This window comes from Scyliorhinus canicula, chromosome 3 (genome assembly GCF_902713615.1).
Source record: "Scyliorhinus canicula chromosome 3, sScyCan1.1, whole genome shotgun sequence".
NCBI classification, from domain to species: Eukaryota; Metazoa; Chordata; class Chondrichthyes; order Carcharhiniformes; family Scyliorhinidae; genus Scyliorhinus; species Scyliorhinus canicula.
The window spans coordinates 252,801,851-252,818,341 of NC_052148.1; the positions used below are offsets into that span (position 1 = coordinate 252,801,851).

The window sequence follows — 16,491 nt, forward strand, 5'->3', positions numbered from 1 at the left end:
AATTCTTTCTCCCCCGGGTGGGCGAATCTCCAGGGGTCTACTGCTCCCATCTGCTCCATATAGTGGCTGAGTTCCCTTGCCATGTTTGAGGTTCTCCCCGTTCTGGGGTTTGATCTGTCCGTCGTTGGGTCCTGTACACAGTTGAAGTCCCCCCCCATGATTAGTCGGTGCGTCGCTATGTCCGGGATTTCTGCCATGGTCTTTTGGATGAAGCTCGTGTCGTCCCAGTTGGGCGCGTACACGTTAACTAGAACTACCGGCGCCCCATCCAGGGCCCCGCTGACCATGACATACCGTCCCCCTGGGTCCGTAACCGTCTTTGTCGCCCTAAACATTGTCCTCTTGCCAATCAGGATCGCCACCCCCCTGGCCCTTGCCCCATAACAGGAATGATAGGTTTGTCCCACCCAGCCCTTTCTTACCCGCAGTTGGTCCTGCTCCCTCAAGTGCGTCTCTTGGAGGAAGACTATGTCGGCCCTCATGTTTCTAAGGTGGGTGAGGACTCTAGATCTCTTCACTGGGCCGTTAAGTCCCCTTACGTTCCAGGTGACTATTCTGGTGGGGGGCTTCTGCCCCCTTGCTCCTGTGGGGTTAACCATATTTGTCCGGTGGACGCGCCCCTGCCCTCTGGGGTTTCCCTTTGTTAGGGGGCCGTCCAGGATGTCCACTATCACTGCTCTCCCCATGCGGTCGGGTCCCTGCGCTCCGGGGTTCCCCCTTGTCCCGGGGACACCCGCCATGGCCGTCCACTGTGTGTCCGCCACGCGGGTAGTCCCCTGCACTCCGGGGGGCCCTTCACCCACAGACCGTACTGGGTGGGTGCTTGCAGCAGTTCCCTGTTTCGAGCCCTTGTCTGTGGCACTTTGTGGCCCTATTCCCTTACTGGCCTCCTTTGTCCCTTCGCCCCTGCATTTCCCCCCCCTGGTCTCTCCCCCCCCGAGTGCCCCCCCCCCCCCCGCTCTATCCCTTTCGGGGATACCCCTGTATACCCCTCCATTGCCCCTCTCTCCCCCATTCCTGTCCCCATTTGCTCTCCCACCTTTGATGGGTGATCCCCCCCCCTCCCCTGCCTGGCGCCTTCCCCCCTGTTGGGGGTGCGCTGCGGCCCTGCTCTGTTGCGCGCCCCCTTCGCTAGCTTTCCTGCTAGCACGGTGGCTCCCCTCTCGGAGGTTGCTGTCCCGCTTCCCCTCTCCCCTCTCCAGTACTCCCGTTCCCTCGTGCCGGTGCCTGGCCTCCCACCTGGAGCGGGCCCTTGGGCATTGGGTTGTTTTTCGTTCTAGGTGTTCCTGCCAGGGGGGAGGGGGCTGGCTTTGCCTCGCCCCTCCCCACCCCCCTGTTGGCATGACGTATCTCCTTGCCATGGGCCCCTCGTCCCTACTTCCCATTTATTTTTTCCAGCCCGTGCTCCTCGACGAATCTATTCGCCTCGGCAGGGGCTGTAAAGAAATATTCCTTGTGTTGGTATGTGACCCAGAGTTTTGCTGGGTACAGCATACCAAAACGTACTTTGTTCTTATAGAGAGCTGCTTTCGCTCTGTTGAACTCCGCCCGTCTCTTAGCTATGTCCGCTCCAAAATCCTCGTAGATTCGGATGGCGTGCCCGTCCCAATTGCAGGCTCTATTCTCCTTGGCCCAGCGCAGGATTGTCTCCCTATCCCGGTACCGGTGCAGTCTGGCTATAACTGCTCTCGGTTTTTCCCCTTCCTTGGGCTTCGGGCGCAGTGACCGATGAGCTCTGTCCATTTCCGGTGGGGTGGGAAAAGTTTCCCGCCCCACTAAGGAGCCCAGCATCGCAGCCACGAATGTTGTGGGATTTCTACCCTCTATCCCCTCTGGCAGGCCCACTATCTTAATATTTTGCCTTCTCGAGCTGATCTCTTGGTCGTCTACCCTGCCCTTCAGGCTCCCCTGTGATGCCCTCAGTTTCACCATTCCCCTCTCCAGGGATATGCCCCGGTCGCTCGCGTCAGTCGCTGCCTTCTCCAGCTCTTTAATGGTTGCCCCCTGGGCTTCCAGTATCTTCCCTTGGGCATCCACTTTCTTCTCCAGTCTGGTCAGAACCTGCTGCACCCCTGACATGGCCCTGGTCACTGCTGCCTGTGTGTCTGCTTTTAACTCTGCCTTGATTGCCTGCAGCTGCTCCCTCACCACCTCGGCAAAGGCTTCCTTCCAATTCACGCCCCCCTCTAACCCCAGGGGAGAGGTTGCCCGCCCGTCCAGCTCTTCTGGATGCGGCGAAACATTCTTCCCGCCGCTTCGCGTGTTGACTCGTTCGCCCGAGCTGGCTTGCCCTTTGCCCCGTCTACTTCCGGTGCCCCCTTTCTCTTGGTTCCCTTCTGGCATTTTTTTCTCCCCCTTCCGCTTCATCTTTTCTTCTCTCCTTGTTCTTCTTTTCCCCCTTTTCCGCACCCTATTTTTATTTTATTTATTATTATATATCTATATATATATATATATATATATTTTTTTTTTTTTTTTTTTAAATTTATTTCCCCTACCCCTTTTCTCTTTACCAGTTTTCTTTTGGGTTGAACAGAAATACAAGTCTCTTTTTTTCTTTTTTGTCTTCTCTCCCCACTCAACCAGGAGAGAGAGAGAGAGAGTCCCTTTGTCTCTTTGTCCTTGCCACGTGGTGGTCACTGCAGTTGGGGGGGGGGGGGGGGGGGGGCGGGGGGGCCGGTGGTCGCTGCCGGTTGGGGGGGGGGGGGTGTCCCCGCTGCTGGCTTGGGGGGGGGTGTCCCCCCTGCTTTGGGGGGGGGGGTGTCCCCGCTGCTTGTGGGGGGGGGGGGGGGTGTCCCCGCTGCTTGTGGGGGGGGGTGTCCCCGCTGCTTGTGGGGGGGGGTGTCCCCGCTGCTTGTGGGGGGGGGTGTCCCCGCTGCTTGTGGGGGGGGGTGTCCCCGCTGCTTGTGGGGGGGTGTCCCCTCTGCTTGTGGGGGAGGGGGGGGTGCCCCGCTGCTGGCTGGGGGGGGGGGGGTGTCCCCGCTGCTGGCTGGGGGGGGGGGGGGGGGAGAGAGAAGAGGGGCCGCCGCCGCCGCACCGCTCCTGGCCCGCGTGGGGGGGGGGGGGGGGGGGGGGAGAGAAGAGGGGCCGCCGCCGCCGCACCGCTCCTGGCCCGCGTGGGGGGGGGGGGGGAGGGAGAGAAGAGGGGCCGCCGCCGCCGCACCGCTCCTGGCCCGCGTGTGGGGGGGGGGGGGGGGGAAGAGAAGAGGGGCCGCCGCCGCTGCACCGCTCCTGGCCCGTGTGGGGGGGGGGGGGGGGAAGAGAAGAGGGGCCGCCGCCGCTGCACCGCTCCTGGCCCGCGTGGGGGGGGGGGGGGGGGGGGGGGAAGAGAAGAGGGGCCGCCGCCGCCGCACCGCTCCTGGCCCGCGTGGGGGGGGGGGGGGGGGGGGAGGGAGAGGGGTTGGACCTGCTGCTGTTGGGCCCCCCAGTCGCTGCCTCTCCTCTGCCGTCGCCGCTCCGCTGCCGCTCCTCCGCTCCGGCTCCTGCGCTCCGGCTCCTCCGCTGCCGTCCTCCGGCTCCTCCGCTGCCGCGCTCCGGCTCCTCCGCTGCCGCGCTCCGGCTCCTCCGCTGCCGCGCTCCGGCTCCTCTTCCGCCGTCCGGCCTGTCGGGGGGGGGGGGGGGGGGGGGGGGGGGGGGGGGGTGTTCTCCTTGTTTGGCGCTTGCGGGAGCCCCTCTCCCTGCGACCTCCTTGCTCGCCGCCCGGAAGTCGAATCTTGATATGCAAGTTTGACTCCCGTCAGCTGTAGGCTATTTATAAAATAATGTTTAAAATAGCTTTGTACATTGTGGCCCACAAAAACTTTTGATGACGATCTATGGCCCGCATAAAAGAAAAGGTTGGAAACTACTGCCCTATGCTTTACTAATAGGAGCATCGAGTACAAGAGCAAGAAGATTATGTTGAACTTATATAAGACACTGGTTGGGTCACAGCTGGAGTATTGTGTCCAGTTCAGACGCCGCATTTTAGGAAGGATATGAAGGTATCGGAGAACAGTGGAGAAAAGATAAACAAAATAGTTCCAGGAATGAGGAATTTTGGTTAAGAAGATAGATTGGAGATACTGGGACTGCTTTCCCTGGAGCAAAGAAAGCTGAGAGGAGATTTGACAGAGGTATTCAAAATCATGAGGTGTGTGGACAGCGTAGGTAAGGAGAAACTGTGTGAAATAATCGAAAATGAGAGGGCACACATTTAAAGTATTTGGCAAAAGAAACAAAAGTGATATCAGAAAAAGCTTTTTCACGCAGCGAGTGGCTGAGACAGGAATGCACTGCCTGAGAGTGTGGTGGAGGCAGGTTCAATCGAAGCATTCAAAATGGAATTACATTGTTTTCTGAACAGGAAGAAAGTGTAGGCTTACAGGGAGAAGGTGAGAGAATGGCACTAAGTAGAGCTGGTACACCCATGATGGACTGAACGCCCTCCGTCTGCACTGTAACAATCCTGTGATCCATGAGCTTCTTTGCTATATGCAGTTTGCAGTATTACATTAAAGATAATCTATAAATTATATTGCATTATATACAGAATAACAGTGTATTACATATATGGAAGGTAGCACGCTGTGCATTAAATGCAATGATCCTCGGGAGGTACTGCTGTGAAATTCTACAGATTTCAGAGAGGCCACCCTAATAGCACTGGTACTGGCATGGACACCAACAAGTGATCCCCTCCTTGGGATTTGGAATGGGACCATGGCAAGATCAGCCAAGAGGAGGCATAAGTTTGGCCATGCTGCACTTCTGACAACGCAATGACGCCACCAGCATTTCTAGGTTAAGATATTCAGTGTGTACATAATGATCCTTGCGAGCTCTCCAGACATACCGTATACTTTTCTTGACGTAGTTCTGTATCTAAAGATCTCAGGGTTTGCAGACTGAGTCTGTACAGGCCAAGCTCTGCATCAGGGCTATTAAATAGGGAGAAACCAAAATTACAACTGGTCAGCAATGAATAATATGAAATAAACCCTGGAATGGCAGAAACACTTTTAGCTAATACATTTGCTTTTAACTTGTAAAACCGCTTACATCTGTGCATGTTCCATGATAATTTCCGACATCTGCATTTATAATGGAAACTGTCTATTTAAACTTGCCATGATATAGTGACATAAAAACAGAAAATGCTGGAAATACTCACCAGGTCTGGCAGCATCCATGGAGAGAGACATAAATTTCATGGGCGGAATTTTCAGGGCACGTTCGCCGTGGGTGCAAATCCCGCAATGGCTAACTCTCACAAGAAGTCAAAAACGGGATTTGCACCAGCGTGAACTCCAAATGCGATCTTCCAGGGCCCTCTCGCTGATGTAATCAGGTTCATGACCGGTCAGGGCGAGTACCTGATTTGAATGCATTCTAATCTCATTAATGAGGTTAAAGTCAGATGTTCTGGCCTCACTGTACTTCCCGCCCACAAGCGTGATGTCACGCGGGTGCAAATCACTACTGCTTTTTAAAAACAGGGGCCCGGCGCCATGGACTAGGAGAGGGAGGAAGGAGGTGAGAAACCCCTCTCCACCTTGTCCCAGCTGCAGAGGGGTGGTTGTGCAAGGGTGCTGTGGGTTGGGGGGGGGGGGGGGGGGGGGGGGGGGCAGGTCAGGGGTCGCGCCCGGGATGGATGTGTGTTTCCATGAAGACTGCCATCTGTTTTAAAATTCCTTCACAGCCCAGAGCTATTCTTCAGCCTGTCAGTTTTAAAAGCCCTTCACAACCCAGAGCTATTCTTTACTTTGTCAGTTTCAAAAGCACTTTGAAGCCCGGAGTGAAAGAAAAGATTTTTGTTTCACAGCTGCTGACTGCCCGGAGATCCTGGAGGAAGATGTCTTGTCTGAAAATAATTTTCACTGCCACGAATGAATCTTTAGCCTGTGTGCCAAAGATGTGAGAATGAGCTCTCAGATAGCAGTTGTCAATGGTCTGGGGGTGTGGGCCGACTGGGGTACCGGGGCTTATGTGGAGGAAAGGGACTGAGGAGACTCAAAGTTGTCAACCTAAGAGACTGGCTGGATGAGACCCTGAGAAGAAGGCGGAACAGAGTAATGATCAGGTGGGGGGGCTGTTGTCCACTTATCCAGAGATAATGCTGCAGCTGCCCAGGAGTCTGAGGTGTAAAGTCATGACAGCAATTAGATCACAGAGGGAGAAAGCCTGAGTATGAACGGTGCCCATTCGTGTTGCTTTTCTCTGGCTGAGAGGAGTTGTGCCCTTTAACATTTAGTTGGATGAGAGTCTTGCACATCCAACTAATTGGGCATCATCATTTAACTCTTGCCAATGTCAGCTGCCCACAGTCTCAAAGTTAAGGAGATGCCCATCTTTTTTGCAGGCTTGTGGAGTCCATGGACAATGTCTATGTCCAATGTTTTCAGCTGCACCCCTTTTTAGATTTTTTTCAAACCTTTTGTTACAGTTTTGTTTGCACTTCATCCCCACGCTACTGACCTACAGGCACTTGGTGTGGAGAAGGAAGAGGAACTCCTCACGAAACTGCTCCTGGGCCTGGCAATACTAGCCATCAACAGGCCCAGGTGGTGGCCGATTGAGGGGTCATCCAACCTGACTATCTGCCCCTCTTCTGCGGCTTCATTCGCGGCCAGGTGTCCCTGGAGGGGAAGCATGTGGTGTGCACGAGTACCATCGAGACTTCCTGTGCCCGGTGGGCACCGCAAGGTTTGAGGTGATTTATCAACCATTTTGATTTGATGTTCTTAACTTTTAGTTGCTTTTTATTTTTTGTTTTGGGAAGTGCCCCTTTAATGAGCGGCCTCTTTTGATTTGTCCCTCAATTTGTTTAAATTTAGTTTAATTATTTGGAATTGCAAATAGTTCAAAGTTAAGGATAGGGGTTGTGTCAAGGGATGAAGGTCGGGTGCAAGGCATCAGGAAGAAATGTGTTGAGCCTTGCAGCTGTGACCACCGAAGTGTTCTGGGGGATCCAAGAGTCCTCAAGGTTTACATGGGCATTCAGTTGACCCTGTACATGATGGACAGACAGCCATTGGAGCCACTTGCCGGTGACCCCAGTGCTGTTGATAAAAAGGTAGCGAACTACAAGATGCAAGCCCATGGCGTCTCTGAAGGGGCAAGGGCAGTGACTGTGGACGGTCATGTGATGATGTTGGATGGGCAGCAGACATTTGATTGAGCACTGGCCGCCGGAGAGGTTTTGGATTGACAGCTTCCAGGACAAGTAGGGCAAGGGAAGTTGGGAGGGGTTTGAGGGTAATGGGATGGAACATGTACCCGAGTGACTTTCTCTCATATCTCCCAGGCTACCGATTTGTGATGGAGCCGGTGGAATTGGCAATGATTCTCATTACAATGCTGGAGGAGGACAGGCTCCAGCAGCTCAGAGATGTCCAACCCAGGGAGGGTTCAGTGCCAGGAGGTCTGGGCCGCTAGGTAGGCTCATGAGATGGCTGTCCATCAGGTCGAAGAGGTGGCTCGAAGGCATTGGAGAAGGAGACCTAGTGTTTACAGGAGCCAGGTATCCTTCATGGAGCTGTCAGACACCATGTTGCACAGGAGACTCCACCTCAACAAGAAGTCACGGTTGTTCTGTGTGCCTGGACACTGGTTACATGCACTTCACCCTTCACCAGGCCAATCAGGATGAAAGAGCTGTGAGATTTGCAACCATCGCTGGACTGCCAAAGGACCAAGGAGCCATTGATGGGACACATGCGGCATTAAGAGCACCGCGGCTTCAGCAAGTTCCCTTTATCAATCACAATGGGTTCCATTCCCTTAAACTACTGTTCGTTAGCTGAAGATGGAAAGTATGGCATTAAAACAGGGGCTGAATTACATTTGCAAGTCCTGGTCCAATCATCCCCCAGCCACTTTCTCCAATTCACTTGAATACACATTTGAAGCCTTGTATGAGAGATATGTATGCTTACATTTGCATCGGTTAGTTATATTTTACCTTGTATGCACCAGTACTTCAGAAAAGAATGTCACCATTGGAACTATGTTATTTTCCTCACAAGTTGTCGGGTCTGATGGTGAATACTTCTGTGGAAAGCAATCACTCTCACCCTTCTGATCAAGTACCTCAGACCCTGATAAAACAAAGTCTTTTTCTCTTTTGCTCTGATTTCTCTGCCTCGTGCACTCTAATAGAGAGGGTTGAGATGACCCATCTGCTAATGGCTGGAAATAAAATACATGTGATTATTAATAATTAGGAATTATAATATCAACAACTTCCAACACAATTGAAAGATTAGTAATTCATCATGAATTTGCAAAAGAAACAGATTATAGAAAATAACAGCTCATCCTCAAAGTGGAAAATTAACATTATGAATTTGGATACTTAATTGGACAACTGGTTAGAATTATTTTAAATTGTTAACCTAACAAAACCATCCAATCATATTACATATTTTTGAAGTAAATAGCTGTTTTAATTTAAAAATATAATAAATCTAGACATTGGCTACAAGTGAATGTAAATCAAAAGACTTTCCCACTGGATATTGTATTGCAATAATTGTTGCCCATTTAACAATGATGATGCTTACCCTGAATTTTTGATTAATGGGATATATTACTCTTGCTTTCAGTGCAAAAGCAGCTATGTTACTGTTCAATGAAGTTTCATTTTCCTGCAAAAGAAATATATTAGCAAACCATAATAAGGTTCTGCTGATGAATGGTGTATGTGTATTATCTTCATGGGACCTTAAGGACATAACAGCACACACAGGCCACATGTGAAGCTTATTTAAATGTTCATAATATTTCAGTACATAGCAAAATTAAAGTTTTAATTACAAAAAACATCGCGAGTATATTCCAAAAAAACCTGTCATTTTCCAAAGTCCAAACAAGATTCAAACTTACCAAGGGTGACTCTCTAATTCAATAAAAACATTTTAATTTATTTAGAATATCATGTTATCTTAATTGCTATATTGAACAATTATTTTGCATTAATTTATTAATCTATAAGTTATTAAGATTCCCCCATAGCAGGATTTATGTTTTGATTACGTGCTGTTTTATGTTCCAAATATTATAGGCTCCAATTTTAAAGGTAGGGTGTGTGCGGGAGTTTGGAAGTTGAATGGTACTCCGAGTGAGTCTGGCATGAAGGAGGTCTGGCCAATATTAATGGTCAAGCCTCAATGCCTGAATGTTTGTTGGAGACCTGCTCAAACCAGCTGGATTCATTACTGCACAGGTGGACAGGAGCGGGAACTCTGTGGCAGAAGCTCCAGTTTCCAATTAATTAGTGAGTGGGGCTCGGGTCATGAGTAAGGATGGGTGGTTTTTTTTGGGGGGGGGGGAAACGCCAGGGCAAGGAACGCCCAAAAGGAGGCAAAATTAAAATAAATCTTCAGGACAACAAACCACCTTCTGATAAGTCAAGCCTGAAATTCACTGTTACCAAGCTAGGAATTGAGATCAGATCATTGGAGGATGATCTACATATTTAAAAAGGACTCTTTTCCCTGCTCAAAATACCAGGTTAGTGATGTACCACTGTGGGATAGTAGCAGAATGTGGCTTTGCACACGCAGGCCTCGATTTAATTTTCCTTACATGAGTCCCAGCAACCAGTTGGGAGAGCCGGTGGGAAATCCTCATCACTTCCGTGGGAGAGGCCCAGTTAAACTAAATGCCTGTCACTAAACCCCAGCACTGGCTCGCCCCAGGCTTTAAGAACCTGGTGTGAACCCCACCCGCTGAGAGCTGCCAGCCAACCAGTGACAAGCAGCTCTTTGCCCCTGGTAAATCAGCAACATTCCTTGAACCATCAATTAAATTCAGATCTGTTCCTATGTTTACTTAACAACGAGGCTTTGTGGTGGTAAACGAACACAACACCACCGCTATTTAGAAGTGGTAACTGCTGCATGACAAATTTATGTGAGCCATTTACATTGTGGCATTGCTCCAGTGACTTCACCAGGGATCACTATTGTATTCCGGCACTTACATGAGGTCAGGTTGGAGTCAAGGAGAGAAGGTGGCGGGGGAGGGGTGTTAGAGGCAAGGACAGCGGGTTGGGTTTCAGCATCCCCCCCCATCCCTCCTCTTCTCTGCTGGGTGCCCAAATCAGGTGCAGAGAGCCTGAGAATGAGGAACCTCCATGGTGTGCTGCCGGCAAATCCAACAGAGTTTGTTGGGCAGCCTTCACGGAGCACAGCAAAACCATGCAACTCCCATTTAAACCCCAAGCCACCACTAAATTTCAGTGAGCTGTGCTAATTGGTGGCATTGACTCATTAATTAGCCTAAATGACATCATGCCAAAGTGGGCACATTCCTCTCACTGATCCATTCCCATCTCTGGCTTAATTGAGGGAGGTTTTCCTGCCAATGGGAGACTGATGAGCGGCCTCTCCCGTGAAGAAGTAGGCCCGGTTGCCATGTTTTCCTTCACGATGATTGGAGAAAATTCCACCCACAGAGTTAACTTCAATTCCAGCCTTCAAATGGGATATAGAGACATGGGGCGGGATTCTCCAATCCCACGGCAGAGTGTCCACGCCGTTGTAAATGCCGGCACGTTTTACGACGGCATGAGCGGGCAGCTCCCATGTCTAATTCTGGCCCCTACAGGGAGTCAGCATGGCGCTGGTGTGGTTTGCGCTGCTCCAACTGCAGATCCCGGCGCAAACTGGGCATTGCGGGATCCGCGCATGTGTAGTTGTGCCAGCACCAACGATGACATGTGCAATGGCGCCGGCGCCAATGCGCAGTGGCCTTCTTCTACATGCCAGCCTCGACACATGGCGCAGGGCTACAGGGGCCGGCATGTAGGAAAGGAGGCCCCCAGCCACAGAGACCAGCCCGCCGATCGGTGGGTCTCGATCACAGGCTAGGCCACATCAGAGGCCCTCCCCGGGGTCAAACCCCCCTCCCCCCACAGGCTGCCACCTGACCCTTACACGCCAAAGGTCCCGCTAGCCCAGAGCAGGTTAGAACGGCGCCGGTGGGATTTGGCTCCTTTCCTATGGCCGCTCGACCCATCCATGCCGGAGAATCGGAGGGCCAGCCGCATAGAGCGGCCCGCGACCGGTGCCGAGCCAACCACGCCGATTCTCTACACTGCGGAGAATCGCGTGCTGGGGTCGGTGCGCCATGGCCCATTTGCAGGGATTCTCTGGCCCGACGTGGGGCTGGGGGAATACCATCCATGGTTTGTGATGCAGAGCGAAACCACCAGCATGGGTTCAATTCCCGTACAGGCTGAGGTTATTCAGGAAAGCCCCGCCTTCTCAACCTTGCCCCTCGCTCGAGGTGTTGTGATCCTCAGGTTAAATCACCACCAGTCAGCTCTCCCCTTCAAAGAGCAAAGCAGCCTATGGCCATCTGGGACTATGGCGACTTTACCTTTCACCGAGAAACAAGGGACAATCAAACCAGAGAGTGCGGATGTAATTCAATCCTCATTTCTTTTTTGGAAATCGAATCCTTCATTTTATATGTCCATTCTAAATTCCCAAGACTTCATTTAGAATGTTAATTGCTCATGTAAATCTGTCATGCAGTAATTACAACTTCAAGTCAGCGGTGGTGTTGTGTTCCATTACCACCACAAAATGTTCTTGTTGTTATGTTGCTAATCTGAGATTAACTGATGGTTGAAGGAAGCTTTGTTGAGTGGAAAGCACGTTCGCCTCAATTGACAAATTGTTTTGCGTTCTTAAAAGTGCCTGGATTGTGGTGTCTGTGTGCGCTCAAAATATTTAAAAGATTTTCCTCCTTGTTGAATCTGGGGAACACTCAGAAACCAGGCACAGTAAAGAAGAAATGGAAATTGTGTGAACTGCATCATATCTTCAGCTCCTCACCTCTGTAATTCTGGGGGTTTCCCAAAGTCACATACATGGGCCTGTGTAACCGGTTTTACCTTTAGTACCCTTGCATAACAAAAACATAGAAATCTCAGTTTTAACATTTTCAATGGGCCACATGTTCCAATCTTCTACAGAATAGAGAAGATGCAGCTACTTAAAGCAATTTCCCACACTCCTGGGTGATTTCCTGGACTCAATCCTTGGGCTATCACTGAGGAATCCCAATGCAGTCGGGAAGAAATGTAGTTGCAGGACTCTTGGGGCTGACTGATCACTCCCGTTTTCTCTCCTTTATCCCAGTGCAAGGTCCTGCCACTTTGTGGGCATCTGCCAGTGTTACAACTTACTTGTTTTATAAATTTAGAGTACCCAATTCATTTTTTCCAATTAAGGGGCAATTTAGTGTGGCCAATCCACCTACGCTGCACATCTTTGGGTTGTGGGGGTGAAACCCACGCAAACAAGGGGAGAATGTGAAAACTCCACACAGACAGTGACCCAGAGCTGGGATCGAACCTGGGACCTCGGCGCCGTGAGGCAGCAGCACTATCCACTGCGCCACCGTGCTGCCCTCAGTGTTACATCTTAGCAATGTAACTGGCTCAGGTAGGTGACACAAGGGCACAATGGTTAGCACTGCCGCTTCCCAGCGCCAGGGACCCCTGTTGGGTGAATGACTGTGTGGAGTTTGTACGTTTTTCCTGTGTCTGCCTGGGTTTTCCCCGGGTGCTCTGGTTTCCTCCCACAGTCCAAAGATGTGCAGATTATTAATAATAATAATAACCTTCAGTGTCACAAGTAGGCTCATATTAACACTGAAATGAAGTTACCGTGAAAAGCACCTAGTCGCCACATTCCAGCACCTGTTTGGGTACGCGGAGGGATAATTCAGAATGTCCAAATTATCTAACAGCATGTCTTTTGGGACTTGTGGGAGGAAACCGGAGCACTGGGAGGAAACACACGCAGACACGGGGAGAACCATTGTGCTACCATGGTTAGGTGGATTGGCCATGCTAAATTGCCCCTTATTGTCCAAAGATGTGCAGGTTAGGTGGGATTAAGGCCACAGGGTCGGGGAGTGGGACAGTGCAGACTCGATGGGCTGAATTGCTTCCTTCTGCACTGCAGAGATTCCATGGATAAAGGAATGCACATCTTCTCACCTGCACAGCATACCTCCAGTCTGTTGCAGGATTGGGCATCCAAAAGAGTCCTGGGTAGGACCGTAGATTCATTGTTTTTGATCTATTTTTAACTGGAGATCTCTTTCAGTGCTCACCATGAGCTGCAGGATAGGCTGTTTAATAAGGGCTGGCACATTCGACCATCTAATATACATAATGCATTATTCTGCTGCTAAGACTAAGTAAGCTTGCATCCCTTGGTGGCATTACCATTGACAGTGGGTGCAGTTTAACTGCTCTCCAACTTTTCTTTAAATAATTAGACAGAATTCCAGTAAAACGACCAGACAGCTGCTATGAAGCAACCATGAACTCCCCTCGAGGACAACATAGGACAAGACAAAAAAGTGCGACCCACTTCGTGAAAGGGGAGGTGTCCAGCTTTAGCTCCTCTTTCTTCAACTATATCTTGATTGCTTTTGTAACTCTGGCTATCCTCTGAGTCCTCAGAATCGGAATCGTCGTCCGTTTCATCTGAACAAATTTCCTGAAAAGAGAAATAAACGAAGACTTGTGACAAGGTGCAGACCTCGCCTTCTCCTGGGGGTGGGAATCGGAAAAAGGGGCGAGAGATGTCTTTGCAGTTTTGAACGGGTAGGTACATCAATCCGCAGCAAGGAGCGGTTTACCTTCCTCTGCAAGGCTGACTGCAGCACGAATATGTAAAGGAGACCTCCGCCCACCATTCCCAGCAGAAAGCCCAGCACCACGGCGACCGCCAGGAACCCGGGGTAAACCTGCAGCTCGCTGGAAGCGATGGCCAGCACGGCTCGCATTGAACAGGAGGAAGCCAGCTCCATGACTGCCGCCCAACGCCATTCAAATAACCAAAGGGACGTCTTCATTCCGACAGCAAAAACTCCCGGAAAACGCTGTCATTGTGACAGGAATGAGGGAAAACCTTCTCGTGAGCGACGTCTCCCGTTGTGCCGGTGAAGGATATTTGCCCCTTCCCCGCCGATCGCCTCAGTTAACGTTTTTTCGAACTGAATCCTCCTGGGTGGTCTTGTTTTTTCCTGCTCTTGGCAACATCATTCCAAACAGGAATGTTATGAGGAGAACACGAGTGTTCTCCAATTCGCCAGTTCAGTCGAAAGAAAAATAATTCTTAACTCTTCCCTCCCCCTCCTAACAATAAAAGTGTGTTGGGGGGGGGGGGGGTCAGAGATTCGTGCGTCTAATCACAAAGGGAAAAGTTGCCCAACTCTTGCTCAAACTTTCTTCCAACTTTCAGCGTAGGCGGCGCGGTGGATGACGGGTGTTGTAGTTCGTCCCGGCTGCCGCCCGATGGAAAAGCGCCGGGGTACCCGCACAGGCGCACTACAGGTCCCGGCGTGCCGCGCGGCCGCCAGGATTGACAGCTGGGCCAGCCAGACCAAGCCAGGCGGCGGAGTTAGCCAGTGGTTGTTGTTGGTGGTGGTGGTGGGGGGTAAAGGGCGGGACCTGGCTGGAGTGGGTGCTGAGGGAGATGGCAGCGGCGGATCGGGGAGTCTACTCTCTGCCCTGCGGATTGCCCAGATCTCTCACCGCACCATGAGATTCAGCAGCTCCCTCCTCCTACTCGTTGCGCTGGCTCACACGGCTGTTGGGAAAGTCGGCGATCCTGTTGCTTTTGTGAGTGCAGATGGTTGAACACGGCTATTCCATGTTCAAAAATGCTCGTCTCGATAGTGTAACACCCACGTTAATCCTCAATCTTCTTTCACTTAATATTTTAAAAACTTTTATTATAAAGTTGGGTACGAGGTTTCACACTTTGTACTGGTTTCACAGTTGTGCTCGCCCACTTTATTGGAGATGGGCTGAACGTCCCTGTTGCTTTTTTGACTCCGTTAGTCCTTGGTACATTTAAGTCCACTCCTGTAGTCTAAGCAAACGGATGAGCTTCACTCTGCGTCTAGTAACTTTGCCCATTTGAAAAGCACACCTGAATAATATATTTCCCCTTTTAATTTTGAAGTGTTTCGAAGATCGGGGCTCACCACCAGAACCACAGCACAGACTGATGGCAGATTCCTCAGGTCTCATGTTGTATGAAGCTACACACACACCTTCTGGTATGTGAGCTCTATTCCTTGTGCACTGTATGTCATTAAATTACACTCATTCGCTGTGTTTTTAATTGTGATGTGATTGATGTGATCTTTTATAGATTTTTGTTTTGCCAAAGATATAAACATCCCATCAGTTTGGGTTGTGGTTGTAGAAGAAAAGACAGAATAATTTAATGTAAAGGAAGTAATCCACCCTCATAAAATGTAAACACAAGATTAAGCATCAAGTTACTATGGCATTGGTAATCAGTCATGGAATATTACAAAATGATTGCATGATGTGGAGATGCCGGTGTTGGACTGGGGTGAGCACAGACCTGAGGAAGGAGCAGTGCTCCGAAAGGTAGTGATTTGAAACAAACCTGTTGGATTTTAACCTGGTGTTGAAAGACTTCTTAAAAAGATTACAGCACAGGAACAGGTCATTCAGCCCATCAGGTCAATGCAAGTAGATGTTTCTGGTGCCACAGTGGTGAGCACTGTTGCCTCAAAGCACCAAAGACCTGGGTTTGATGCTGACCTTGGGACATTGTGTGGAGTTTGCACATTCTCCATGTGCATGCCTGGGTTTTCTCTGGGGCTCTGGTTTCCTGTATCAGTACAAAGATGTGCAGATTAGGTGGATTGGCTATGCTAAATTACCCCTTAGTGTTTAAATATTAGAGAGTTGCAGGGACAGGGTGGAGGAGTGGGCTTGAGTGGGTGCTCTTTCGCAGGGTCGGTGCAGTCTCGATGGTCCAAATTATCCCCTTATGCACCGTAGGAATTCTCTAATTTTATGAAGTCTCCTCAAACACATCTCCTTATCTTCCTATTCCTTTCTCCCTTGGGTGTTTTCTAACTTCCCTTAAATACATTTATGCTGTCAATCTTATTCGCTGTAGTTGCATATTCTACATGCTGACCATTTCTCCTGAATTCACTCTTGGATTTATTACTAATTATCTTATATTTATGACCCATAGTTCTGAATGACCTAGTCTGAGTACTGAGAATGTTTCAAAAGGACTTTTAAAAGTTTGCTTCGATTTCAAGAGATCAATTTTAATTTTTGCGGATAATAAGAAATAATTGTCTATATTACCTGGCAACTCGACCTGGAAGCAATAGTAACAGGAAGGAAGTTAACACACGAAAGCTTTCCGTGAGAGGCTGGCAGGCACTGTAGCACAGTGGTTAGCACTGCTGCTTCACAGCACCAAGGTCCCGGTTACGATTCCTGGCTTGGGTCACTGTCTGTGCGGAGCCTGCATGTTCTCCTTGTGTCTGCGTGGGTTTCCTCCGGGTGCTCCTGTTTCCTCCCCCAAACCCCGAAAGACGTGTTGTTAGGTAATTTGGACATTTTGAATTCTGCCTCTGTGTACCCGAACAGGTGCCGGAGTGTGGCGACCAGGGGATTTTCACAGTAACTTCAGTGCA

General features: G+C 50.3%; 2 protein-coding genes across 11 annotated transcripts in view; one reads left to right on the forward strand and one right to left on the reverse strand.

The window, feature by feature from the left end:
• LOC119963439 (ellis-van Creveld syndrome protein-like) overlaps window positions 1–14,233 on the reverse strand; it is a 66,569-nt gene extending 52,336 nt beyond the window's left edge. Inside the window, exons 1-5 of one of the 3 annotated variants that reach the window (XM_038792575.1) lie at window positions 13,648–14,233; window positions 13,377–13,505; window positions 8,544–8,627; window positions 7,943–8,169; window positions 4,835–4,919 (exon numbers count right to left, since the gene is read on the reverse strand). In XM_038792575.1, the coding sequence (XP_038648503.1) occupies window positions 4,835–4,919; window positions 7,943–8,169; window positions 8,544–8,627; window positions 13,377–13,505; window positions 13,648–13,863 (741 nt within the window). In that variant the 5' untranslated portion in view covers window positions 13,864–14,233. The remainder of the gene's footprint in view (window positions 1–4,834; window positions 4,920–7,942; window positions 8,170–8,543; window positions 8,628–13,376; window positions 13,506–13,647) is intronic. The other 2 variants (XM_038792574.1, XM_038792573.1) reach the window with 2 other exon arrangements.
• LOC119963437 (limbin-like) overlaps window positions 13,470–16,491 on the forward strand; it is a 188,064-nt gene continuing 185,042 nt past the window's right edge. For 7 of the 8 annotated variants that reach the window (XM_038792565.1, XM_038792570.1, XM_038792567.1 and 4 more), the window contains exons 1-2: window positions 14,477–14,632; window positions 14,979–15,075. In XM_038792565.1, coding sequence (XP_038648493.1) covers window positions 14,552–14,632; window positions 14,979–15,075 — 178 coding nt within the window. In that variant the 5' untranslated portion in view covers window positions 14,477–14,551. Of the gene's footprint in view, window positions 13,613–14,476; window positions 14,633–14,978; window positions 15,076–16,491 lie in introns of those variants that run through there. The other variant, XM_038792569.1, reaches the window with a different exon arrangement.